Source organism: Necator americanus, chromosome IV (assembly GCF_031761385.1).
Source record: "Necator americanus strain Aroian chromosome IV, whole genome shotgun sequence".
Classification (NCBI taxonomy): Eukaryota; Metazoa; Nematoda; class Chromadorea; order Rhabditida; family Ancylostomatidae; genus Necator; species Necator americanus.
The window spans coordinates 9,428,809-9,456,692 of NC_087374.1; the positions used below are offsets into that span (position 1 = coordinate 9,428,809).

The 27,884-nt window shown below is 39.7% G+C and overlaps 3 protein-coding genes across 6 annotated transcripts; 1 reads left to right on the forward strand and 2 right to left on the reverse strand.

Annotated features, from left to right (window-relative positions):
- Window positions 1–1,350: 1,350 nt before the first annotated feature.
- On the forward strand, window positions 1,351–12,232 carry RB195_000757 (uncharacterized protein; the record flags this gene model as incomplete). 2 transcript variants are annotated; one of them, XM_064197260.1, is made up of 17 exons in its annotated part: window positions 1,351–1,444; window positions 4,015–4,070; window positions 4,248–4,380; window positions 4,445–4,609; window positions 5,432–5,537; window positions 5,655–5,721; window positions 6,302–6,415; window positions 6,478–6,579; window positions 7,407–7,475; window positions 7,534–7,627; window positions 9,979–10,082; window positions 10,145–10,242; window positions 10,302–10,386; window positions 10,518–10,625; window positions 11,716–11,870; window positions 11,946–12,060; window positions 12,143–12,232. In XM_064197260.1, 17 exons carry the CDS (start codon window positions 1,351–1,353, stop codon window positions 12,230–12,232), a joined length of 1,755 nt encoding a protein of 584 aa, XP_064053140.1. The 2 variants fall into 2 exon arrangements, with proteins under 2 accessions (XP_064053140.1, XP_064053141.1); XM_064197259.1 differs by lacking the exons at window positions 1,351–1,444; window positions 4,015–4,070 and having other exon boundaries at window positions 4,251–4,380.
- Window positions 12,233–13,688: 1,456 nt separating this feature from the next.
- Window positions 13,689–19,782, reverse strand: RB195_000758 (uncharacterized protein; the record flags this gene model as incomplete). Of its 2 annotated transcripts, XM_064197262.1 has the most annotated exons (19): window positions 13,689–13,748; window positions 13,806–13,904; window positions 13,986–14,049; window positions 14,103–14,206; window positions 14,265–14,380; window positions 14,482–14,610; window positions 14,671–14,737; window positions 14,787–14,921; window positions 14,975–15,171; window positions 17,368–17,444; window positions 17,573–17,713; window positions 17,906–18,081; window positions 18,176–18,331; window positions 18,602–18,709; window positions 18,769–18,857; window positions 18,915–18,983; window positions 19,045–19,064; window positions 19,114–19,278; window positions 19,709–19,782. In XM_064197262.1, the coding sequence occupies 19 exons, from the start codon at window positions 19,780–19,782 to the stop codon at window positions 13,689–13,691; spliced, it is 2,046 nt and encodes a 681-aa protein (XP_064053142.1). The 2 variants fall into 2 exon arrangements, with proteins under 2 accessions (XP_064053142.1, XP_064053143.1); XM_064197261.1 differs by lacking the exons at window positions 19,114–19,278; window positions 19,709–19,782 and having other exon boundaries at window positions 18,915–19,062.
- Window positions 19,783–20,410: 628 nt separating this feature from the next.
- On the reverse strand, window positions 20,411–27,686 carry RB195_000759 (uncharacterized protein; the record flags this gene model as incomplete). Of its 2 annotated transcripts, none has more annotated exons than XM_064197263.1 (5): window positions 20,411–20,557; window positions 23,268–23,390; window positions 24,888–25,094; window positions 25,196–25,282; window positions 27,642–27,686. In XM_064197263.1, 5 exons carry the CDS (start codon window positions 27,684–27,686, stop codon window positions 20,411–20,413), a joined length of 609 nt encoding a protein of 202 aa, XP_064053144.1. The 2 variants fall into 2 exon arrangements, with proteins under 2 accessions (XP_064053144.1, XP_013296741.1); XM_013441287.2 differs by lacking the exon at window positions 27,642–27,686 and adding an exon at window positions 25,339–25,341.
- Between the last annotated feature and the right edge of the window lie 198 nt (window positions 27,687–27,884).

The following is a 27,884-nucleotide window of genomic DNA, read 5'->3' on the forward strand; positions in this document are numbered from 1 at the left end:
CCTGTCTAACTATTCGTCCATCTGCCGTACCACTACAGGATCCACGATTTGATTACTTTAGTTAGAGCGTGCTGTATTTAACGTCATAGAAATGTCAACGGACTATCCTGTCGCAACCACAACTTCATTCACCCACCTGATCCTTTCATTTCAAGTCGGTTTTGGAACTAAGAACTACATTTATAGTGAGTGAAACACTCTGACGAGGGAAGCGGAAAGGAGTCTCGCGCTGCCCAGGACCACCGCCGCTTCTGTTTAAGACCGGCGACACAAATCGCTTTCGGGCATTATCACTTTTTGCTCGAGGACCCCTTGTGAACCGCATGCTGAGGTCATGTGACGAAGTTCGCGTATTTCTGAGAGCCTCTTTCTGAGAGTAGAACATATAAAATATAAAACAGTATGTTCATGTTTTCCGAACAGTATGTTCATGTTTTATATCTTGTAAATCTCGTGGATAGCTGAAACCATTTTAAATATCTTAGGATCAGAAAGATCTACGTGAGGAGTTCTCGTCGTTTTTTTTTTGCCTGAACCTATACGTAGAAATAGTTCCTAAATTGAAGAAACTAGTTGTTTTTCATTCTGAGTTTGGGATAGGATTTTGGGAATTGCCTGATTTTATTTGTTGAAACCACAGCCTCTACTTTCAAATGGTGAACTTCTCAGGAACATTCAGGAATATTATTGCTTCATAAAACCTCAGAGCTAAAATATCAACAATGCGTTACGTCAATCTCTTGCAAAATGCATCGATTTTTCTGCAACAAAATTTCATTTGCATTCAATTTCCAAACAAAATTATGATGTGGTCTATGTTTATTCAGTAACGAATGAAGTTATTAGGCATTTGCTAATCCTGGAAGCTTCCCTTTCGCTGTTATTTTCGCATGTACTTTTAACATTACTTATCGTCCTTTTATTCGAGAAAATGAGCACTTATAGTCGAGTCAAAACGACATGAAGCACGTGCATTTGTGCTCGAAACGACGCGGTGAAGGCAGCAGTTGGACCATCGCAAACTGCAGCGATGGGTGGTGTCAGCAAGGGTTTGCTCCTAACCGCTACGTTCCACCGCACCGCCTCGAGAGAAGCCGTGTACGCAATTGCACCGTGTTTCATGTCGTTTTGACCCTGCTATACTTGGGTGGCAATTTGTAAGAACGCGGCGGTTCATCAATCCTGCTAGTAGGCGAGATTGGTCTTTTATGAATACTAGGTCGTCGAAACAGCAGAGAATAAGCAAAATTTCACTAAAACATTGTTGGCAAAACAAGAAAACATGTATCCGGGTCATGTAGTTGTATTTTTTTCGGCGTTTACATTTAGACGAAAGCGAAAGCACGGGAAATGGTCGGAGCAGGCGCAGTAGGCGGTGATTTGAAACAAGCGCAGTCCTTCCGGTTAGGGCTTATACAGTTGAGTCAAAACGATTTGAAGATCGGTTCGGTTGCGTAAGCGGCAGCGCTCGAAGTGGCCCGTTGAAGCCAGCGGCTTCGATCGAGGGTAGACCCTCACTAGCCTCATTGAAGTTAACGTGTCCCATGCGGATTGATTAACGCCAGACACTTTATCCTTTATTCTGCTTTGGGATGTGTCAGCATTGCGCTGGGTGCGGATTGCGGTAGCAGACTGCTGCCCTGTCAAAAGGCTGCAAATAGACAATTGCTAAAAACAACTGGAACAAGTAATTAACTGGGCCGATCCAAAAACAACTTGCTAGGAAGTTTTTGGCTGGTAATTGTTGTTGTAAACAAACAGACAGCTCAGAAGTTGGTGGGGCGGGGGTGTAGCGCAGTCGGTAAGAGGTTCTGTTGTCTGCACGTTCCATCGAAGGTTCGAATCCGCCCTAGTGTTCACCAAGCCTTTCATCCTTTCGGGGTCGAAAATTTGGTACCAGGCTTGCGTGGCAACATAAAAACACTGACTTGGCACATCGGCTAAACCCCGCAAGTCATTGTATAGGCCAGTTAGATGTTCGTAAACCTCAAACGATTCTAAATTGGAGTGAACGTGGCGGCGCATCCAAGGTGATTGATTAACGGCAGACGTTTTCACCTTTATACTTTTTAGCGACCACTGTGATCGGACCCTGATCCGCTCCAACCGCTGCCAAAAGAGTTCGATCGTTCAAATCGGATGATCTTTCTCCTTTCATGCTTAGGCTCGAAACACATTTCAGCGGACTTGAAGATGATTCAGAATTTTGAATGAACAATCGCAGTACATCAAACTTACTCGAGAACAACAAGACGATATTTGAATTCTATTCTACTCCTAGCTAATTACTCCATTTTCTGCAATTGAAATTATTTAGTTTGCCCAGGTTCCAAAGAGGGAATCAGGGAAACTGAATAGCAGTTGTATATTTTTTGTTCTCGTTCAGTTCATGAGATTTTACCAGCGTGAGATATCAAACCATATGTGGTCTCAACTCGTTCCTACTGTAGAAGACAAGTTGATTCTCGTAGTAAATAGACACGTGCCTACCGATTTTTTTCGTGGCTCATAATGACGGCCTCAAAAGCACAATTGCTGCAAATAAGTTCACCTCGTGTTTTTTTTTTTGGAGATTTGTCCTCGTTAAAAAGCAATAGTGCATTGATTGGCGCATGCACACATTTGTTTCTCATCATATGTATTGCTAATCCTCTCCAGCTTGTTTTCAAAATTTGAATTTCAAACTGTGGTATCTGGCACTGTCCAGATGAATTATTGAGTTTACCGGTGAGATGTTAGTGTTTTCGGTTTCTATTTCCAGTAAATTCCTCCTTGAAAAAAAGGCATTTTAGAAAGCTAGAATGTGGTAAGACACATCCAACATGTCCATTTTATGAGTTAGGGGAGTTTTATGCAATTTTACTTTTTTTTTTTGCAAAAATTCCACTCATGTCCGCGTTCGTATGGTGAGGTCTAAAAAGTTCTCTATTCATATTTGCAGATTTTGTTCATAAGAATTTTTTTGAAGGGATATTACCGCACAAGAAATTGGAATTGGGTTTATTTGTTTTTTAACGTTGTTATATTAACAAGGAGCAGCTTTCTATCTTTCTCATCCCTCAATAATTTCCTTTAAATTATCTTGCATAGCGAAAGCAGTCATTATTCTCGAAATCATCTAATATTCATACGCGCACAGTCTCAATTGATCTATGTTGACAATAAATTTGGTCTAAACCCTTTGAGGCTATATAATCAAAACAGATATAGAAATTGTCTCTTTTCTTCTTAGAAAAAAAGGCAGTAGAAGCCATTTTTTCTAAGGCGAAAAAAGACAATTTCTAGAAAAACTCCCATGACTGCATTTCCGTGATGACGTAGACTATCAGAAGGGAGATAGCCTCGATCTGTTGTTGTTCTTACCTCCAATATTAATTGTTATGTTGCCTATTGTTATTTCTTTTCTGTGTGAGCTTTCTAGGTATGTATTATATTTGTCTGCTTCACCTCCATCCATCTCAGTTCGTGATTCGTTTCTCTTTTGCTTTTTTTCTTTCATTTGTGGTGATTTTGAGTCGTTCTAGAAACTTTTAAATATTGGGCTCGCAGCAAATTTCTGTTACATTTTAGAGATTTAATTCTAGGAATTTATTTAGTTTTCTTGTTAGCTCAATACTATGGATTATTAGTTTATCCTAACTACTTCATATTCCATCCTTAACACTCACCCTTGATGGCTGATTGTGGTGGTGCTATTCCTTCGTCCCGTTCAAGAAATCGAAGGAATCAACTGGAGTTCAAGAAGATCATGCTTTGTTGCTGTGGCTGCAAATTTGGAGGGTCTTCTTTTTGCACGACGCCCGCCCATATGTGGCGAGGCTGACTCAGACAAGTCAATAAAGTCTCGACTGGATCATCCTTTCCATCCGCCACAGTTCGAATATTTCCCCGTCCGACTACCATTTGTTCCAATCTCTGGTTTATTATCTGGAAGGACGCCACTTCGTTGACGAGGATGAGCTCAAAATGGACCATCAGTCGTTCTTTGATCGCAGTTCTCCGGATTTCTACGAGGGATCTACAAATTGCTTGGACGTTGGCAACATGCCGTCGATACCGATGGAGGATACGTAGGCGATTGAAAAGTTGTTGTTTGCGAGTAAACAGTTTGTAAATGAAGTGTTGCAAAGTGCAAAAGAAATCAGTTGCCAGCCTAATATTATTATATTCACATGTATTGCTATTGCAGAAAAAGACTGGTGTCTTTGGATTTTTAAGTCCTTAAATTAAAGTGTTTTGTTTTTAAGGGTATGGACTTAGCCTCACGAGTAGTCTCAGCCGTCACTAGAGTCGCTGAGGCAACAGAACGGACGAAACCGTCGAAAGTGGGCATGGTTGTGGATGTTGCCGATGCGAAATTCATAGGCGGGCTAATTCCATGTATGTTTGATTTGAAACGTATCTCAACTTAAGCTAATTCGTTGATTACTTTGATCTAATTCAGCACTGGTGGAGAAACTCCCTTATCCATATTCTCGGCCCGAATTTCTGTATTTTTCCGAAGATGAAATCACACTTTCGGCTGATCAATGTATTCGGCCGGTACTGTGCCCTAAATATCCGTCTAGAATGCCGCTGTATGCAGGATATGCGGAAGTGGTGAATGCAGGTGAGAAAACTAAGATTTGAAAGAAAATGTTTCCAAGTTGATCTGGAGTACGGTATATCGTGCTTAGACCTGTTTTTTTATGGAACCACTTCATTAAAGGCATCACCCCACGAATCTGAGGTGGCACGGATTTCAGGTGGAGTATTCGTATACGGGATCGTAGATTATGAAGAGAAGGGTGATTCCGTCTATTCCTTCCTGATTGCCGTAAAAAACAGCCCGGGAGATACGGCTTCGGGCGTTCTGGCGCACTATTTTCTACAAGGGGTTCGACTGGAGCGCGCCAGCCTTGTGCACGTGCCGCATCTTCCGGTTTGATTTTTACGGCAATTAGAAAGAAGTGGACGGCATCACCCCTCCCCCCTCTCCATAATCTACTATCTCGTATACGAATACTCCACCTGAAATCCGTACCACCTCAGATTCGTGGGGTGATACCTTTAATCAGGAGATTTTCGTTTGTGATTGAAAAAATCAGATGATTTTTAGTATAATTTATCTTAATGGAGCTTAAAAAAGATTAAACCAGATCATTTTCCTAGCACAAACAAATTAGCAAAATTTCAATTTTTTGTCTTATTTTAGTTCTGCTCGTTAGATGTATCACATGATCAAATGAACACCACAATGAACAGAAAACCAACAAATAAATGAAGAGTGAACACACAATTAAATACCTAACATATATGTTTGCTGGAAGAGGACAACTTCTAGATGTGTCTCGAGGGAATAAGCTTTAAAACAATGAATTGTTCACAATAATACTCAACGTCACTCAAAGTTTATTTCATTGTATGGCACTTACACGTTTTGTGAGTACAGGAAAAACTCTTCAAAACGAAGACCAAGCGTCCGCTAGGATAATGACTTTAGTTCAACAAGGATATGAAGCTGAGGAAGCCAAAGAGCTGGAACATTGCCAAAATCAGTGAGTTTTCATGCGTTTATGCTAATCAAGGCACGTATTCTTTCTAACGTTAATTCCATTTTCTTAATTGTGCCAAATACCTGAAGCGAGCTGGCCATTACAGGATTTCTTTTTCAGCAATTCATCTGGAAAGAATTCCTCGAAGGATGACGATGATTTGATGTCTCCGAGTGGCGGTAGTACTGTAGGTTATTAGGTCATGAATTTCTCTTTGTGCATTAACTACATTTCGAAGGAATAATTCCACCAAAATGCTGCACTGGAGATATGGAACTTGCAATTTAAAGGCATCAACCCACGAATCCGGTGTGGTATGTATTTTCGTAAGGAGTATACCTATATCGGGTCGTAGATTATGAATGTAGGGTGGTTCCGCTCATCTCTCCCTGCATCACTGGAAACAGACGGCTTCGGAATGTGGTTCCCTGTGACGTACTCTATTGCAACGCGTCACCCTTGCGCCCCGCCCCTGCTTGCAATTTGTTAAAAATTCATTCGGATGTTTCGATAAGCAATTCAATTCATTCGACGAATCGCAGGCGAGGGCGGGACACAAAGGTGGCGTGATGCGATAGGGGACATCGTAGGGAACCGCATTCCCAAGCCGTCCTTTTACAGTGATGCAGGGAAATATGAGCGGAACCATCCCTGTATACATAATCTACGACCCGATATAAGTAAACTCCAACGAAAATCTATACCACACCAGATTCGTGGGGTGATGTTTTTAAGCTGATTTTCGCGCATGACCGTTGCACATTTAGCCCGGTTCTGTAGCCTCTGCAAGAGCAGAAGCAGCATTTTTTGCAATATTTGATGGACACGCTGGCCCTGGTGCAGCACTAGTGGCTAGTAAATGCCTGCATGAACATGTTAAAGTAAGAAATTTTATTTTTTCAAGGTTTTTTTTTCCTGGATAACTGAATTTCCACTTATTCAGACTCGACTAGGTGACGTATTGGAATCCATTATACATCTTGACAGGAATGAGACTTTACTATCGGGACGAGGACACTCGGATTCCTCTTACAGCATTAGTAAGGTACAGTATATTGGAACTGTTTGTTTCATGCAAATTTTCGAGATTTCTCAGAAAAGCTGGGTGACAATCTTGCGTGTCTCCAGTGAAATCCACGATAATCATAAATAAATAATTAAAAGTAAATAAAAATTCTTATAACCTATAAATTCGGACATTATTTCCTGTCACACATCCCTACCCTATTAACTGCTTCTTCATAAGCTCAACTGGATCTCTTGTACACCTCTACTTCGTTCATGATTTCATATGAAGGTTCCAAATTTGCTACTAGATTTCTTTTTGTCGAAGCAATGCAGAAGCGCGTTCGACTGGAAAGGAGTTGAAGAAGAACAAAATGCATTCAAGCAAATCCGTCGCCGACCGTAATATATACAGTAGGCATGAGGTCAAAGCGATTAATACCAAATAAGGTTTTTTTGCTCAATGATTAAGGCTAATTCTTCATTTCAGTCTTTCATCCTACCCTCAGAGGCAGCATACCACGAAATTGAGGGTTGGGATCTACCCAGGAAAAGTCGTGGTTGGGGTGTAGGCTACGAATAAGGAGGAAGAGGGGGGAGGGGTGACTACGGTCCATTCCCCCTCAAAAATAGCTGGAAAACGGGAAATAGCCTTCCTATCCGGATTTTCTTACGAGACACCTTGCAACGCGCCATCTCTGTGCAGTCGCTCTCAATTACTTTAGTTTGCTCGTAACTCTGTCTTTCTCGGAGGAATTCCAACATCGTCCTGAATCCCAACATCGTCCATTTCGTGATATGTTACCTTAGAAATGTTACTGCAATGTCGATTTCAGCACTTAATTGATTGATGCTGCAAGGTTTCAGATTGATTCTGTGCCAGTTCGATGCGATGAATTGGTTATCGGTGCTTTAGAGGCGGCGTTTGTAGATATGGTAAGTTTTCGCATGCATATTAATCGTTGCGATGTTCACCAACACGTTACTCATTAAGGATTCGCAAATCGCTGAGGATAAACAGACATGGCGAATTTCCGGTGGGTGTGCAGCTATCGCCGTTCTCGTATTTCTCGGCAAATTATTCGTTGGTGAGTTTTATGTAGTGTTGAAGGTGACACAATGAGCATGTACTGGGCTCAAGTCAAGTTCTGCCAAAGACCAAAAAGTCTTTTCTTTTTCTGTCGAGTAAGGAGAGATTCACGTGATTGCGAAGAAATTAATATTAACAAACTTAACCACACTAAACTTTTGCACAAGTTGTCCTTAGTTGTTTTGCTAGCTTACCGTTTCTAAGACATGCTTCGTTCAACCGTCTTAACAGCCCTGATACGTATCTTAAAGGCATCACCCCACGAGTGTGGAGTGGTACGGATTTCCGATGGAGTATTCGTATATGGGATTCTAGATTATTGAGAGAAGAGTGATTCCGTCCATTTCTTCCTAATTGCCGCAGAAAACGGCCCGAAAGATACGGCATCGAGCGTTCCGGCGCACTATTTTCCACAAAGAGTTCGATTGGAGCGCGTCAGCCTTGTGCACGCGCTGCATTTTCCAGGCCGTTCTTTTACGGCAATTAGAAACAAAGGGACGGAATCACACCCCTCTCCTTAATCTACTATCCCGTGTATAAATACACCTGAAATCCGCACCACCTCAGATTCGTGGTATGCTGCCTTTAAGTAGGACTTCATTTCAAATTTCCCCCCCTGCGAGCTATGCTGTACTCCAGATCCATGAATAACAGTAAGAAGTTATCTCCGTCACAAGAGGTCGCCCTATCGAGTCATAAGGAGCTCTGTAAAGCCTAAAAAAGGAACTTTGCGCAGTCCTTATGACCGGACGTTTCCTGAGATTTCCCTTGCGCAAGGTTTCACCAGCAACCTCTGGATACGGAGGCCAAACTTGCTGCCTGAAAGTACGATGTTGGTCTACATGGTTATACATTCCCAAACAACCACACGAAGTAGTACCAAATGGAATACATGCACAGTATAAACCGTTCTCATTGCCAACAGAGGTGGGTTTATCCAAATAACGAATGCGGTGTCGGTAAATAACTGGATGAGGTACAACTGTTGAGATTGATGAGGAACTTTTGAGATTACTATGACTCCTGAGGTTACCAAAGCAATAAAACAAATAACTATTGGATTATATTCTATTGCATAAGTTGTGGATCAATGATGCGGGATTTCCTCAGCCGCCCTACGTCACACTTTCCTGAGCCGCATCTAAGATGGGCTCTTCGTTACCCGTTGAATTGTCACACGAAACTTCTCACCGGCAAATCTACAGCGGGTCGATGCTCAACTGATTTCCACTAGGGACCGGTCTCGGTTCTTTGGTTATTCTAAGCATTGCCAAAATTAAGTCTTCCTTCACCGTTAGTCAATTCGCAATCAAATACCGGTCCTCGCTCGGCTGAATACAAACTAAACCACTTACACTTTCTTTAGAAAGAAAGACGCCGAGTTTGGCATGCTCCGTAACCTTACGCAGGAACCCTACGTCAGCGATCAGCCGACAAATGTGACAAGAGTCAACGAACACAATATTTTGATATTAAAAGTGTTCACAATTCTACTACAATAATCCAATGAAACACAACGCCTACAGGTTCATGCTACCTCAACAGCTCTTCCTCTCCAAAATCGTTGCTGTCCGTGTCTTTAGTAAATAAGTGCTTATCCCTTGCTCTAGTTTCTTGAACAAACTCAATTGTAGAACATCATCACTATCGCTGCTTATAATTTCTGAATTCACTCTAAGGAGCAGCTATCACTTACAGAACGACCAAAACGGAAAATGTGAACACCGGGTGTCCATGAACGTGTCAAGGGCAACGTCTTCCTTACGAATTCTACTGCTTGTTCTGTGGTAGATATCCGCGATCTGTGAAAAATATCTCCACAACCACTAAAGCATGTCTCTCGAAAAAACTAAAATATTGATTCAATTGTCATTGTGGTGCAACGGACTTATTTGTTTGCCGCGCTCTTCTTTCTTCTTCGTAAGAATTAAAGGGATTCTGAGCACAGCGAACAGGGAATTTACTTATTCCTTGTTCTAATATCTTGAAAGAACTTAGTTGTAGACAATTGCTTGTACCTGAATTCACTTCCACTCAAGAACCACCAGAACTCAATGGCGGAGATAAACGCAACGTGTCTATGCAAGAATTCCAAAGATTAGCGTTCACGCAGAAAATTGCTGTCGCCCTACTTATGCCTTCCGGAAAGTAGAGATCATAAGAATACGGTCACGGGTATGTCGCACTTTCTGGCAGAGAAGTTCTTGAACATGGAGGAATATATGAGTAGGAACCTCAGAAGGTGCCGCTTTGGAGAGAAAAAGGAATCAGTAACCTTGCGCGACCAAGATGATTTTTTTTCACTACTCGCAAAATTGTCAATTTTAAATAACTGCTTTGTGTTTACAGCAAATGCGGGTGACTGTCGTGCTGTGTTGGTGACAGACGAAGGATCAAAAGCGCTTAGTTCTGATTTCACTCCCGCCACGGAACGAAAGCGACTACAAACACTTGTACTATTTCCGTTGACGTTTTCTTCTTGAATGGCCAGCAAACAATTTCTATTATCTTGTAGGCATATCAGAATCCAGAATTGATTGGAAACTGTTTTTCTCGACTTGAGTACTCTCGAGCACTCACAAAGAAGGACCTAAAAACTAGAGTTTTATTCAGGTACTTTGAAACACAAGATTTGCCAGGATCTTTAACTAGTATAAATAAACAAAGTTAAGGGACTGGTTCATGGATGGCTGGGCTTCGAAAACTGTGAAGGATTGCGATCTTAAACCACCGTTAATAAGCGAATCTTCAAGAAAGGTGCATCCGTTCTTTTTTATCATTAATGACAAATGTTTGTGTAACAAAAACTCCCTCGATACTATCAAGTTCTATTTGTTTTTGCTATCCCTTAACAAATGTTTCTTCTAACAGCAATTTTGTTCTTCCAGAGACGTCTTCTCAACACTATTGGAGTCTCTCGTGGATTTGGAGACCATCATCTATACACCGTTGATGATCATCTACCGATCAAACCTTTCCTCTCCTCCGTTCCAGAGGTGAGTTCCAGTCTCAGTACACGTCTTCGTCTTCATTCACGCACCATAGACTTTTACTTTACTTTTCTGGAATTGCCGAAAACTTGAGTGCATGCAATCCGAGGAGAAATGTGTTGCTTTTTAGTACCACGAATTTTCAGCAACTCAAATGTGAGACATAGGGTAAAACGACATGAAGCCCGACGCAGTTGCATAAGCGGCTGCGCTCGAGGCGGCGCGGTTGAGCTGGCGCTTTCGATCGAGGTAGGACCATCGCGAATTGCAGTGTGTGGTGCCAACAAGGGTCCGCCTACGATCCTAACTGGTACGCTTTACCGCAACGCTTCACGAGCAGCCGCTTACGTTACCGCAACTAACGTCTTGTCGTTTGACCCAACTATAGTAAAGTTTCACATGAACATTTTATAGAAATTGATTGAGAGATCAGAAGTTTATATTTAAATAATGGAAGCTAGGAATAACGAGGTGTTTTTGAAAGGGTTGAACGTCGAAATAGGAAGAATCCCAGAGTAGAGATAGGAGGTATTTGGCAGCTAAGGAATATGATTGTTGAATCTACTCAATTGGAAATTTTACAAATTAATCATGCTGGAAATTCACAGTTCTTTCCTGTTTTCACAATGAGTTGGTATCAACTGGTATCAAATACAGCAAAAGTGAATTGCTTATATAAGTTGCTGTTTTTATTATTAAAGGCATCACCCCACGAATCTGAGGTGGTACGGATTTCAGGTGGGGTATTCTTATAAGGGAGATATAGTAGATTAGAGAGAGGGGATGATTCCGTCCATTTCTTCCTAATTGCCGTAAAAAGGGCCCGGAAGATACAGTCTCGAGCGTTCCGGCGCGCTATTTTCTACCGCGAGTTCGATTGGAGCGCGCCAGCCGTGTGCATACGCCACATCTTCCTGGCCGTTTTTTACGCCAATTAGCAAGAAATGGACGGAATCACCCACCTCTCCATAATCTAAAATCCCGTACTCCACCTGAAATCCGTACCACCTCAGATTTGTGGGCTGATGCCTTTAGCTATTTGAAAAAAATTGAATGCAGTGAAATGACTGGAACGGAAAGACTGTAGTGATTGCAGGTTCGTGTGTTCGACTTGCGCAGCTTGGATGCCTTGACAGATAAAGACGTACTTATTATTGGCTCAGATGGATTGTGGGATGTGTTGAGCAATGAGGAAGCCGGCATGATCGTACGCTCTTTACTTTCTGCCACGGAACAGACCGAACACTCTCGGTACTCTTAGCGGATGTTTACCAGCAAGACTTCTTATATGGATATATATTTACTCATATTTGCCGGGAATTTTAGGTACAGTATGGCAGCTCAGGAGTTGGCAAGCGCTGCAAGGGGTTACCCGAGCGGCAGCAACGGACATCGATGGACGATGAACAGTGGAGGCAGCGCGTCCACCGACGACATAACTGTAGGTGTTCATTTCTGGGAGAAAATGAGAAAATACGAATAGAACTGGAGAAAAACGAGACAAAAAAAAATGCCCATTTTAGGTGTTTGTGATTCCTTTGAAGTACTGTGTGGCTCCGCTTCCAGAAGATGATGACGACGATGAGATGATAAGCCTATGTGCAGAAGAATAGAACTTTATATTTAGATGCCTAGATTCTATTATATTGATCAGTCTATTGCTGAAGTAACAACACTCAGGTATAGTCAAGTGACTAGAAATTTGTTGGTGTGGAATCCAAGCCGTAGAATCCAACAGGATATTCTTCAGAAGAATCACGATCAGAAAAAGGTAACACTGCCGACAGAAAAAAAACCGCTGATTAGAAACTTTTTTGATCTATGTTACGGAAAGAGTATTTAGACAAAAACCAGTTAACCGCTTATCAAAACATTGGTCAGAATAACCCCGTCTATTCTGTGGTTCACTGGTTTGCGGTTATCGTCCTCACGAACACTATTCAGTTCACAAAAACACACAATCTAATACAATGACTACAATTTAAAATGAAAATACTATAATTTAAAATAAAATTGATTAGAATATATAGAGTATCATATTCTTATAATATATAGTTTATATTGGCAGAACCAAAACTTTTTTTTGCCATTACATTAAAAAAATCTCTCCTGTTTTCTATGTAACGTGATTTTTCCATTGATCTCTTTGCGATTAACCATTTCATTGTGAGCATATTTATCCTTCATAATCAAAATACATTTCTCAAAAATACACAAACAACAAAGCGTACGAAATTACGCGGACAACAACTCGCAGAACCCTGATTATAATAGAAGTTATATAAGTGATTTAATATTTCCGTTGAAGTGCAAAGAAGACACCGAGGAATGTTAACTACCGTAATGAAAGTTATTTCTTGGCAAAGCTCTGTCAAAGAAGAGAAAAAAAAAACAAAGAAGTCAACCCTTTGGAATGAATGAAAATTGGAACAGAAGGAATGCTACATGAAATACCAAATATGTTCTTATCAACGAAAAATCAACAGAACGCTATTTCGTTGCGTTTGTGTAGCCATCCGATGATGCTGAAACACGCATTCATTCTGAAAGGAAGTATATGTGAACCTTATTCTCCTGTTCTATATCGTTTAAAAAAAATGATTGTTGGTTCATCGATAAGAATCGATGGTACCAGAGACCGGAATCTTAGACACCTGACTATACAGGCGCCCATCTGATCTCTACCACTCGACAAAAGTTTTGTATCTCAAGATTAGCTGCAAGGAGTTGAAAATCTGAACACATGAAATACCGTGGTAGTTCAAACGGCCTAGCAGACTTTTTTTGTTAAATTGCGCAACAGATTTCACGAATAACTTGAAGTCATATCTGTGAAAACACTAAAACAACTCCATGCTCGCAAGATTGCAGGAATATGAATACATCACTTTGAAATGTTTGACAATATTTAACGATCCAATCGTTTCATTTCGAAACGGATGGTTCCTTTCTTTTCTGAAAGAAAACTGAAAATTCTATATGAAAAGAACTAACTATGGCTGTCCATTGTAAATGTAAGAGTGTAAATCAATACTCCACCTCTCGTTCACATAACAGGCAATTGGACAGTTATTCAAATTCGTTAGGCTCTGCCTTTTGTCGCTCATCCAGTAGCTGTTTGTCAAGAACCTGTTCAAATGGAAACACTCATCAATGCCATTACATAGGTAGGCACCTCTTTCTTACCTGCCATACCCATTTTTGAGTAGGAGAGTTTTCGTCGCACTTCCGCATGAAAACGAAACCTGATCCATCTGGCTCAGCAGATAAACACTGCCCAGACACCTAAATTTAGCATAAAGAGCACGGCACTGATAATCCTTTTTCTATATGAGACCAGTGCTAGGAAAACTGTAATTTGCTTACAGGGTGAAAGATCATTTGAGTTTCCGTCCGGTACTTGAATAATTGGTTACCCTTCATGCTGTGACTAAACAATATAGTGATTCGTGAGCAAAAGGTAAGGCCTTTCTGAAAACTAACCAATCAAACAATACGACAGGAGCCTTGTCGTCAGACCTAGACGAATCGAAACACACAGTACGTCCTTCTGGTCGTATGTCGTGCCAACGAGTAAGCCGAAGATTCTGATAAACACAGTCCAAGGAACATTAGACAAGGCAGAAATTACTAAGCAAATTTTACCTGTTCTCCTTCTGAGTTCGGATCATCGCTCATGCATTTCCGCAATCCAAATCGTTGATTGGCCTGTTTGAACTGAGTGTCAATACACAAATTAGATCCCTTGTTTCGAAGCTCCCCTAAATGAGTTCTTTTTGTGAACATTTGGAACGCACTTTCCAGGATCACTTCATGAATAACGTGTAGGAGAATGCATATATGAAACATGTGTAAAACATACCACTCGCAGACGGTTTAGGCTCCACGGCTGGGTAGTACTTGTCTTGATCGAAGGCTATTTCTTTCATAAACCAATCGAATGACTTACATTTCAGACGCTCTCGCACCGCTTTTTGCTTGGAAAGGTCACCTTGCAAATAAAAAAGTAGAAAAAGATTACTGTAAAAGAAGAGAATCCAAGTTATCTTACCAGTATCAGCGTCCGAAACGCCTGGACGGTGATTATAAAGGTTGTGTTTATACTCATCCATCCAGACCTATAGTTACTTGAATAGTGTTACGGTGACAAGTATTAGGATGACGTACCTCAGCAACTCGTTTGTAGTTTCGGCTGACAAAGTCACCTTTCCCTCCATTCTTGAATGGCATATATTTACAACGATATATGTGCGCAACACGAGAACATGGTGCATCCACCATTCGGCCGTGACACTGCCATACCTAGACAGAACAGAAATTTCATATAGTTCAGTTTTAATGTCGTTAATTCATACCTTGAAGCTCAACTCGTACTGTTCACCGCCCCAAATATCGAGACCATCATCGTAACCGCCAAGTTCCCAAAACCATTTTGTTGATATGGCAAAGTATCCTCCCGCCATCACAGGACTTGGAAACGGTTTTGTGGGATTCTCACGGTCCTTTTTCGTTAAAGGCAATCTTTTGTAGTTGAAAGACCAATCGAATGAACCTGTTAAATAAATATATACGGTCAACATAGTTCATTTCTTCCTTTCTAGTACTTTCTTTAAGCTTGCAATTAGGATGTCCTAACTAATGTAAAGGATTTAGAAAAACAGGATGCTTAAAAAAAAAGAACATCGGGACCAATTGGATCTAGGTCCCGTTCATTCTGCTGTTAATACGACCAGTACGACAAGTACCAAAACCTCGTGCATCAAAAACTCTGCGGATGGTCCGCAAATTTACCAGTGAGAGCCCATTCAATGGGTACTCAAGTGAACTGTTGACGTTTCTACACATATTAGGGCAAGACAGAAACGACGGAAATTTCCAGGCAATAGTTTTCTGATGGGGAGAGAGTAGCTGAAATAATTTCGAATGGAAGTCGAACGCATAGCACTATTCATTACCTTTTCTTCTCATGAGTGTTTAATCAAAAATGGCCATAAAGGACTTTCCGCTAGAATTTCTCTCTTTATAAGACAGAAGCTCTTAAATTTTGAATTGCATAAATTATGGAAAAGACTACTCATAATTGACGGGGATAACATGTGCCAATGTGCTGTACAAGATAAATTATGTTGTTTGCCTTCACAACTACATGTTGCCTTAATGTTTGTTGCTTTACTTTAGCGCACCTTTACTGTTGTGGTGAGAATAACTCTCTGACAACCTATTATGTCAAGAACGATTCAAGAGAATAAGCCAACATTTGGAAAGAAAAAACATCTCCGAACTGACGATTATAGCATGCTTTAAGCTACTTTCCGCTAAATGAGACTTAAAATTAGAATTAGATGTCAATCGGTCGGAAAAAAGAGCAATGATTTAATTTTGCGCTTCGTTGGAAGCGTATTTATCGGTCACTCGGAGAAGTGAAGAACTGAATTATTGGGTATTCTTAGGAAAACTGTTGCAAAACTTGTTTTCTGAACAGATTACACTTCCTCGAAAGTGCTACGCACGTCAGTGTTTAGAATGACCCAACTCATAAGTGGTTGTAAACAGCAATATCACTACACCAACAGGTCAGAGTGCAGAACGAAAGTTACAAACGCAACAGAACACACGAAATTGATCGGATAAGAACGGAGATATAGACAAAAAGAACTTGCGGCTAAGTCATTCACCTAAGCGTGTTTTCCTTCTTAATGATTTTTCACAAGAAAGCCTACCGCGAACATAATCCATGGCACGGGGTTTATCATGGCACAATATATATATACAGTAGAGGCATTTGAAATAAACATCACTGAGTATTAATGAAAACCCATGCAATTTGAAAAAGATATGCAGTGGTCATCTTTTGATTATATTACAACAAACTTTAAAAAAAGTGCATGCCAAGTTCCAGAAACTATCTCACTGATGAGAGCACTCATCTTTTTAAGAAATATTTCATCTTTCTATTTCAAACTTTGGTCCCTTTTTTGTGGTATTGCCATTTTTCAGACAATAAGAGGAATAACAATTTCCATCAGTTCGTGAAAGTTGAAGCCGATTGCAGTGCAGTAGTGTTGAGGAATAATTTACGAGCTTTCTTTTCCTCAGGTTTGAAAAAGATGCACACGGAAGTAGAATACATTGCCAAAATGATTTACATTATTCAAAAGAGGTGCTTGTGCTTTATAAGATAGTACGTCTTGATCGCTTTCTAATTTCACAGATTTTTGAATGAAAATGGAATTTCAAGTGGATGAAATAAGGCATTTTACAGAGAACTTGCTTTCTGCATTTAATTGAAGTGTTACTGTCATGGATGCTTCTCGTGAGGTTCGTGCATGGGGGGCATCGAATAAAATTAAGGATGGAAAACATTTAAAAAAAACAACATGAAATATCGAAGCATCTACTGACCTGTAGGAGGAAATCGTAAGAGCAATGGAGGGTATATGGAATTCAAAAGAAAATGCTATATCTCGAATACTAAAAATGGTTGACTCTTTTTGTGTCCAAATATGACCTCTTTCGCTCACGAATAATTCCACAACCACCAGAAAGTCTCAACCATCAGAAATGGTTTAGACTCATTTCTTCTAGTTGTGGGTTGTGACAGCTATGGCCTATCGTTTCTCAAAAAAAAAAGTAAGTTTAAGATAGAAGTAACATCACGAAATATAACAAAATAAGGTACAGTCGAGAGGGTCTCTTTCTAAAATCGAAAGAGTGCAGCAGATGAAGATAATATGAAAGAACTACTTACCTCTAGCACCATTATCTTGAGGTCGAATTTCGTAGGTCTCGCAGTCGATCACATCAACAAAAGGACATACAACAGTTCTGAAACTATCATCATTATGTGCCGCTGGGCGAGTTCCAATTGTACTCCTGATGATGAAGTTTTCGTGATAGACAATACAAAACTAAATTATTAAGACCGCTGAAATTTTGATTAACAGAGCAATTACCTGTAATCTTCGACAATGGGATCTAATAAAGGCGGCAACCAGTTGTAATTTGCTTCTGAATGAGCATCTAAGAAGATGAGTACCTCTCCCGTAGCTTGCTCGGCGCCAAGTTGCCGCGCACGAATAAGTCCTTCTCTGCTTCTGAACATATCCCTATACCATAATAAAAAAAGATCCAAGAAAACATCTACTACTTGGTCAATTTGCTGAGTGATTCCAAATCCTCTCTTTTCTGAAGTAATTTTGTGACCAGCTAAATTTAAAAAAAAACGTTACTCAGTTAATTTGTTTAGAAGTAATCGTGCTGAAAACTACAGCACTGCTCAAACTTACTTGGTCCGGACTACTTTTACGAGTTTATCAAGGTGATTGCGCTTCAAAAAATCCTCTAAAGGTTTCTTTAGGAATGGCTTCTCGCTAAAGTCGTCAACCAGTATTATTTCCTTAAGTAATTCCTTAGGAGAACGGTCCATAATGGAGTACACCGAACGCAGCAATGTGGAGTTATGCTGTAAACAGAAAAGGATCACTTTCGTTAGGAAAAAATAAACAAAACTTTTCACAGGAAAATACGGCAGTAGATTACATTAATTAATTTATTACCTCTTCATGGAAGGGAAAAATCACTGAAACAGTGGGGAGTTGTGAATTATACTCCATTCTTTTACATCCTTCGTGACGAATATCTTTCATAGAACGATTCAATGGTATTAAATCGGAAATGTAGGCGTTATAACCATTTGCTTTGTATAATGCCAACTGAAAAACATCAACGATAGTGTTAACCCATAATTGTTCACAAATAAATAATATTTATTTCTGGACCGTTTATACTACTTTTATTTTTTTTCTCTTAGTAACTTTAGCTTACATGTCATAGATCCTCTAGCTCGCTTCTCAGCTCGATCTGCTTAGGTCTTAGGGCCTCCACTGATTTAGTTATTTACTTACAAAAATAAAGAGCCACCGAGTGCCCCTTCCCCTCCCTCAACAACTCAACTACATTTTTTTCTCAAACCAATTACTCACAGCTTCTCTTTCGACACTAGGATCTTTTGGAAGTGTGACGGGGCGACCTTGTTCTCCTGGACCAACGCGTGCTTGATCGGCTTTGTAAGCATCCACGTCTTCCCAGTTCTAAAAGAAAAAAAAACTCACTAACCAGAAAGAAAAGAAAATCACTACAAACTCCTCACAACTTTCCGCTTCCCACGATACTTCAGAAAAGGATCCTCAATGGATGGTTCACCATGTTGAGCAGCATTATGACCTTCTTCGCCAACCCCTGCAAAACAGTAATAGTGGTATTTGCTAGGCGACACAGCTACGTTCATTGACTTACTATCGGCTCTTCCTATTATTCTGAACTCCTTCGCTGTTCTAATTCCAGGCGCAAAAAAGAAACCATAAACTATATAGAAACACCCGATAGCAATTACATATTTCAATAGACTAATATACCGTCGACTGACATATCGGCTTAAGCCCATTCCTAAAATGTTATCAAAGCAATGATAGAATAACAAACACTTTATATTTACAATTTCGGGTAATGAAGCATCGAGTCGAACAGTTCAGCTCTCAATTTGTCTTGCGAGCGTAACCTTGTGGTCAAATACCGCCCCACCGTGGTGAACAACGTGCAGATGAGAATGAAAGTGGTCTTGCGTTGTTGTAAATTGGCCCACATATATCTTTTCGGGTTACTATAATAGATATAGATTGATGTACACGTTATATGTGTGCGATCGTAATATTTAACACAATACTTATAGTGAAAACTTTCACATTCCCTAATATTCCGCTTACGCGACCTCGAGTCCTGAAATGTTAACATATCATTGAAGCAGCAAGAATTATGTAGACGTAAACTCCGAAACACATATGAGAACAATCTTCCACATGTATGGAACCGAAAATAAGCTACGTTGTGTGTAAACCTTTTCAGTCTTAAAGAAAATCCGTCCTCTTCTCTATCAAGGATATTATTAACATGTTCAGTGATGTTGAATGAATACTATTGTATTCTTGTCGCGCTCCAAGCTATTTCTACAGTGATACGTCCCAACAATTTGGTTTTTTGCAATGCGATGGTTAAAACGCTGCAACGCACGACCTGCACTCAAACTGACCGACCATGAAAAGCGTGTCATCTCGGTCGCTGCGTACGTGAGTTCATTGAAGTCACGTACCACTTGTACAATGAACATAAACTAATCAGTCCGATCAATCATAATCACACTACTTTGTTGGTATTTCTAATTTACGTTAAAAAGACAGATGAAGACCGGTAAAAGAAGCTCAGTTTAAACGTTTACCCAGAGATTTCGGTAGTTAAGAGAAATCAACAGTCAAAAACAAACGCCAGGAACAGCCAGATTTTCACTTGAGTTGGTTGATAGCGATCTGTAGCACACTTGGAAGGGAGATTTTAGAACGCTTCAGATAACTGTGTAAACACCATCCCGAATATGACACAGGAACAGTGATAAGAGAAGGAAGCCAGAATGCGTAGGCAAGAACCGTGCTGCTAGAAGGTGAATGCGTGGCAAGCCCTTCCATAGAGACGGTGCCACGTAGCTATGAGGACCAACAACAACAGCGCCGACACGCCTGCACACACAAAGAACGATGTCAGTTAAATTGACATCTAAAAACCATCGAACACAAAAGAAACACAGGTTAATAGGTTTACGGATAAGAACCTCAGGACCCCTCATCAAAACGTTTGAGTTATGAAGAAGTTGACAAAATATCTTATAAACAATATTTTATTACCAACCGACATGTAAAATGCCAGCAGAGTAATTTGCAACAAAAAAAGAACAACAGAACAGTTTAAGCTTTGTATCCACGAGAAGCTCTTCGACCACGAGCACGCTCGAACTTGCGGCCTTTCGAACGAACGTAGGGCTTGGTGTGGCTGTGTGGGACTCCCGGAGCTGGACCGAAGTGTTTCTCAGCCTCACGAGCCTTACGGGGTCCCTGAAAGAACATCCACTAATTATATTCACCCAAACGGTTATTTAACAAATATATGAGATTAATTCGCTGTGCAAATAACCAATAGTATGCATTTTTAAACTAGTCTGGTGAGATTTTCTTCCAAACACAACTATGTGAGTGATTAATACGTTCAATACAATGAATAAGTATGAAAAGGCATCGACAATGCGGTGCGTTTCAAAACGTAACTTTTAGTAAGTTTTTTTTGTTCATTCCATTCTCTCACACCAGCCAATAACTATGACCGTGTACAAAAGCATAGGACAATATCGAACAAGCTCAATCAACAAAATCCCCAAAAGCCTCTAACGTGAATGGAGACACCATTCACGTTTAGCGGAGAAGAAGTACACTCACCTTACACTAGAAGAAGTTTGTCTGGGACTTCTAAATTAAAGTCTAGGTTTTTTTAGGAGCAAAAGACATAAAGGAGAGTTTCACTAAGATGTCATAACCCAGAATGTGCTAAGTTAACTTTTGCCCACCTGCGAGAACGACACTTGAGAAATACTTGGGACATTTCAAGATTTGAGCAGAGCTAGTTCCCATACCGAATTAACTTGCTTGAGTTAAAAATGGCGGAACAACATGTTGCCGTATCGTGTAGTCGATTTAAAAATGGAGGTCACTTGGAAATCAGCCGGCTTCAACTAAGTTTATAAAGTATACAACCGCAAACGAATGAAGAAAACATCTAAGCAATATGTAGCCCATTTTTTTCTTCTATAAAAGTCAAACACAGAATGCTCAAATAAGCAAAGAAATTTCGTTATCATATTCAAAATGTTAATTTTTAAAATAAAACATTAGACCCATGTTCCGTCAACAAAGCGCCTCCAAAACTTTCTTGGAAAACTGTTGGGATCTCAAGCTGTTTTCACTGGAAGTTGTCAATTTCGTAAAAAGAAATTATTCCTGGATATACTATCAACATTAATAATCTACCATGAATAGAAACTGTTAAGAATGTATGACAGAAAGCATGCAATTACTCAGGTACCGGGTATTTTCTTCCTCATATTCTTGATTGCGTAATATAATGTGCTCCTCTAGGCGTTTAAAGCCATGAAAATAGAAACTTGTTAATTAACGAATGATGCCATTTGACTACATATTCATATATGTAGTCAAATGGCATCGTTCATATATGTCCGACCGTTTTGGAGGCATCGTCAAAATACAGCACTAAGACTTCAACTACTTCAGTTTTCCGCAATGCGTAGGCGCTGTCACGTTAGCAACGTTGCCTCATACCAAATTTAAAACTTGTCACACTCCGCCTGTTTGATGCTAACCAATTTCAAAATGTTTACAATCAGTATAGGAGGTTCGTCAGTAAGATATAGCAAATACTGATATTCATAACATAGAGGAAATCCGTGCTTTTCGCAACAACTGCATAAAGCCTTCTACCCCACATAATTTCCAAAATTAGAAAAAGAGAAAAGTAACACTTCATGTATGTATTTAACATGAGCGTCTCTCACAGTGTTCCATCTTCTTTGGAGAGGTACAATCCCCTGGGACCAGAGGCTGAAAGGCTAGTACTCAAGTTGGCAGCGAGTGGCCGCAGCGACATGCGACGCACGCCTAGATAGTTTTTTTTTCAAATTGCGGCTGCCAGATAACGGAACTGCCGCTTGCATATTCTGGCATCGACCGTCTAGTCGCCGGGCAGCAACTCCGTCTCCAGATCCACCTAATTTTTACCTCACCTATGAGGAGAAAAGGTATTCCTAGCATTCAAGCGTTATTTTTTCAAAAGGTAGAAAAATATTAAGAAAACAACCTAATAGAAGGTATTGGATAGAATTCACCGAAAGTTTCGTGATTGTACATGAAGTTAAGTCGATGAAAGACGGGGTTGCAGTCACAAAAACCTTCATTATATTGCAAGCATTAAGAAAAGATAAGTGCATCAGAAAGTACATCGGAAGCCAATAAAATAATAAAGTCAAAATACGGAATTTGAACTTGACGGATTAGAGCCGCGGATGGGCTAAGTGGTTCGATCTTTAACTTTCATAAACTTTCGAAAAATACACTACTTACGAAGAAAATAGGTTTTCAACAGTTATAAAAACCCCTCTGTTCTGATGTTTTATCGTTGCATCTTGATACTACAGCAGCAGAATTGTGTGAGATTCCCAGTGGGAAAATAGGAAAAGAAAGAGAGATCTCTCTAAATGAAACTACATGGATGAGTACCCCTCCTGAACGCTGCTATTATCCAAAGTGTGCACCATGCACAAGTATATGAGGAAAGGTTGCTATGTAAACGTATGGCTTCCAAAAGGTGCGTGAGGAATAGGTGGGGATTCTGTCAAGATTCAAGTCCGCCTCACATCTAGTTTCCAAAAAAAGGAAGATAAAGCCTCCATAACAGGTACGCAACTATGCGCAACGTTTCATCTGCAAAATAAGCTTAGAAGTTGTTATCCGTCTGTGTTGCACGAACGGACGTATAAGCGCTCTTCTCAGTTTTACAAAATTCAAGCGAGAGAATTCTCGGCTGTCTATCATCACCACATTCTCTATTTCCCTCAGGGCCCCACATCTGTTACTTCTAACCTTCCTCCCTTCTGTGGTGATACTCTCACCGTAAACTTGTCTTTGGTTGTTAAAAAAATAAACAACTAAAAAGAGAAAATGCACAAAAGAGTAGAGTGAATTGATAAAAGGAACTCACTTGGATGAGGAGCGTGTTTTCTCCTTTGGGCGAGCGAAGAGCAAGCTGATCGAATGTGATCACTTCGCCTCCAGCCTTGAGAATGCGTGCACGAGCAGAATCGGTAACTTTCAAAGCAGCTACCTATAAAGATGGAAATTGAAAAGAAGAACAACACACCAAAAAACCGATGCAACTAACAAAAGTAATAATTGCATTCAACTGCGATACTAAAGTCGCTGGAGAAAAGTAGATCAATGATGAAGAAATCCTCCTCTGCGGAATTTAACTTCGAACTATGGCAGTCAAATAACTGCTGAATAACAAACCATATGAGTACTAACAATCAAATTAAAAAATCTAAAACAAATCCAAAGCACTTTCCACCCACACAGAAATAAATTTTTTTTGAAGAAATCTATTTAAAGAAAAAATTTTGAGTAGAAACATTCGATATGACGCATTTCAAACGTATGATTGAAAAGTTTTTTATAACTGTCTTCACATTGGAGATTCCTTTGGTGTGATATTGCTAGCGCCCTGTCCACTCAAAAGCAACAACTCTAACACAACTCCAAAAGTGATACAGCTAACGCGAAGCGTCTCACCAAATAAACACAAGTTAAGAACGTGTGGAAGAGGATCTTGGAAGTAACAGATACAAGAAAACACTAAGACTTGAATTAAACCAAAACAGCCCAATTGGATAATCACAATCACAGTCTTGAATTCCTGCATACAACACAAATAAGCAGTGGTTTCGCAAAAATTTCTTAATATGGAAAAATTTCGGTGGAAACTACAAAAGTATCTCCAAAATACAGGTTTTGTGGCAGTGACAATTTTAGCACCATTATAGACATATCTTTAGCAGTTGTTTTAACTATGAGTTTAACCCTGTATAAAATCTTGAAGATGAGAGCTGGTGCTAAAAGCACTCATGTACATTCTACTATTCTAATAATGAATTCGTTTACGTTATTACATAAAGTGCACCAACTTGGAAATATGGCATCGAAAAATACTTCGGTGGTAACAGATCCCGCTAAAAGATCGAAATACCATAAAACCACACCACTTCCAGAACAGCAATATAAACGTGTAATTATCATTAACATTGACTTAACCCAAACTAAACGTCACATTTCTCTATAAACCCGATTATAGAACATAGTACAGGGTTTCGTTGCCCATATTGGCAAAAAAAAAAGAGTTCGTATTCGACTACGGTAATGACCGACCTATAAAAACACCAAACGCTAGGTAGAGCCTACAAATGGCCAATACATGCGTATAAAAGGCTACAAATAGGCTAATTTGGTCGAACTCGAACAAACTCTTTGTCTAATAAAAAGGAAGATTAGAGCAGTAAACCAAAAAAAAGTTCTTTCCACAACAGAAACGAAACATAAAGAATCAGTTTCAAAAATATGAATGCAAATTCCATTCGGAAAACATCATATTTGAACGTTTTTAAACAAACGAATATAAAAAAAAAACTAGAAGAAGGAAACAGACGACAAACAAAAAGGGGATGATCCTAAAAGGAAAGTCCATTTTATGTTGAAAAGCATGACGGATTGAGCATGCTGACAACAGTATAAAGAAATTAGTCGAGATGAAAAGAAATTCGAAACTTACTGTGAACTTCGGGACTTCATAAAGGCGAGCATCATCTGTAACTGTTGCACAGGTGACAACAATTTTGTCAGCGTTCCCCTTTTTTTTCAGCATGCGGGTGATACGAGCAATAGAAAGAGGTGCACGGAATCGCCTCGACATGAACAACCTCTTCATAATGATATTGTTGAACTTCTCGCCAGTACGTCGAGCCAGGAAGGTGTACAACTGCAATGAGAGCGCGTTGAATCATCACAATAAACATGAAAGGTTGTAAAAAAAAAGAGGAAACGGGAGTCCTACATTCAGAGACGATCAGAGGTACTTACCTTGGCAAGAATCCTGAGATACGGATCTTCGCTCTTTGGAGCTGTTCTGCGGACCTTACGGTCATGTTTATGGTTGATATCGATACCCTGAAAGCAGCAGGCAATAGAAGAATTACTCCAAATTCTTACTAATAAGTGCTTACCATCTTCTACCGTACTCAAGTTTAGGGGTACCCTGAAATACAGAAAAGTTTAACAATACCTATGAAACGTTTTGAAACAATACCATTTTGATCTCAAATGTCGTCAACAGAAAAAAGATAGATACCTGCGGTACAAATAATCAAAAGAAACCCTTTATGGAGAGAGAAAACAGTGTGATCAAAACTTACTTCAATACTAACAAAAATTAAAAAATGAGGAGCTATACACAAAAGAGTTGAAGCCAAACTAAGCCATGCTACTAGTTGAAAGACACATTAAGATGGTAACCAAAACGAATCCTAGTTGGGAACCTAAAAATCATGAAATAAACGAAGCGAATAAAATATCAAAAACCAGAAGTAGGAAAGGAAATATGACTGCTCGACAGTGGGGAAAGGGATACGGTGCCTTTTCGTTGCGAGACCAGAAGGCTTAGTACTTGACTTTGCCTATAATCTTGCGGGACGGGCTTGGTCAGGGTCAAGCGTGGTGATCCTCTCGAATAAGGTTCCTCCCTTCTCTTTCTTCTTCTTCTTCTCCTCCAGTGCTTATGCGAGAGTTCCTGGTCGCTGTCAACTCGATATATTTAGGATTTCGTGTGTTTCCAAGAACCAAAATCGTAAATTAGCTGAGGAACAAATGGAAAATGTGGAATTCTGTACCAGACAGAAGCGAATTACCACCAAGTCGTAGAAAAAGCAAATTTTATGAAGCAATGTTAGGGATTGGTGCTGAAACATTTCCATTTCCATTCCATTTTTCGAAAATCTACGGAATATTTTTAAACACTGATTAAAGCACATAATACGACAAAAAATAAAGAAGAGAGTCAGGTGCATAGGTCGAATCAGATAAGAACGACGAAAAAAAGCAAAAGAAAAAAATCAACATCCGCTGAGTGAAATCTTTGCAAGGACCTGTAAACTTGAAACCGGTTCTAAAAGATAAAGAATCTAATTATACGTAGTTTTAAGCAGTTTAAAAGATTCTGGATTGAATGGAGTTTAATGACCAAAAAAATTCAGATTCTGTGCACATCGTTAGGACTGGGAGATTGCGAATAACTTCGTTATAAGAGCCCCAAATGAAAAATTTTAGGTAGTTTTTCAGAGGAAAAAATTTGCTCTATAAAATGGTCATGTTGCTGTTTTTTCCACCTCCTAGTTATCTTGGAATTTTGTTGTGATAACGATGGGAAAAATGTCATTTTTTCCATATTTGTATCATCAAAAATTTGGAAAAATGGCGACGTCCTGGAAATTGACTGATGAAGCATCTGATAGAGAAGATTCTCGGGTACAATGTACTAAAAGATCGTTTCCTTCGCGCTAAGTTACTCTGAGTTACTGAATTTTATTCAAGATTACACACTTTCTGGTGCGCGAGCGAATATTGGGATTTTGGCGTGTTTTCCAATTCCAGAAAAATGTTACGGCGTATTAAACAATCATTAGTATACTCGGACAGAGGGACAAAGGAAACCATGCAAAATTTCTCCTTTCCAGACCGTCTGGTTCTCTTAAAATTAAGATGTGCCAAATCTGAAAAAAAGTCCGGAAATTTCAAAATTTCTCCATCAAGAAATTCCAAGAAGACAAGGACGTGGGAAAAACGGAGATATGACTATTTTCTAGGGCATACCTTTTTCTCTGGAAACTACCTAAAATTTCTCTTCTGGTCCTCTCATGACGAAGTTATTCGGGATCTCCCACACTTAATAATGTGCAAAGAAACCGAGCTTTTTTGGTAATTAAATTTCAATGAATCCATTTTTAAACTGCTGCAGACTGCGTAGAATTAAATTCTCTATCTTCCACAAGTGGTTTCAATTTTCTCACTCTTTTGCAAAAATTTGACTCAGCGGGGTGTCGAACCTGGGTCGTACTATTGTCTTATCTTAGGAACAGAGTGTTGATTTTTTGCTGGTTTTTTTTTAAACTTTTAAAGTCTTTTAAAGGCTTTTAAAGACTTTCAAACTCATAATTCCTGGAGAAATTTGTTGTAATGCCAGCCACGAGGCCTTCGTATTTCTTTCGTAGCTCATACTTCAGTACTCCACTCACACGTACATTTACTTATAACCTATTCAGGAGTCAAAGGTTTGGTGAATCTGTGAAGCCAACATTTTGCGATGATGTACAACATCAATTACCGTTGGAGTGTAAAGGACAACGAAAACTACCACGAGTTATAGAAATAGCTCATTTTCCAGGCTTGCAAACGATTTTCACCTTTTCAGCGATTCTGCTGTATAGGCGTCTAAGGTATGGTTATCTTTTCTCACATCTACGCATGCTCATACCTCAGCACTGTCCAGAATCGCGCCTGTGTGGATGTTGCCATCCATACAATAATTTTGAACGGCCTCGAAAAATTGTGCCTGTGTGTAAACCCGAACAAATTTCAACTTCCAACTATAGTTGAGCTTCTTGACTTGACTTTTGCGTTACGTTGTTACACTCAATCACTCAATCTGCCTATTCTTTTTATATGAAATATTAAAGTAATTAAAACAGCAAAATAACAACTAGATGGTTGAAAATAA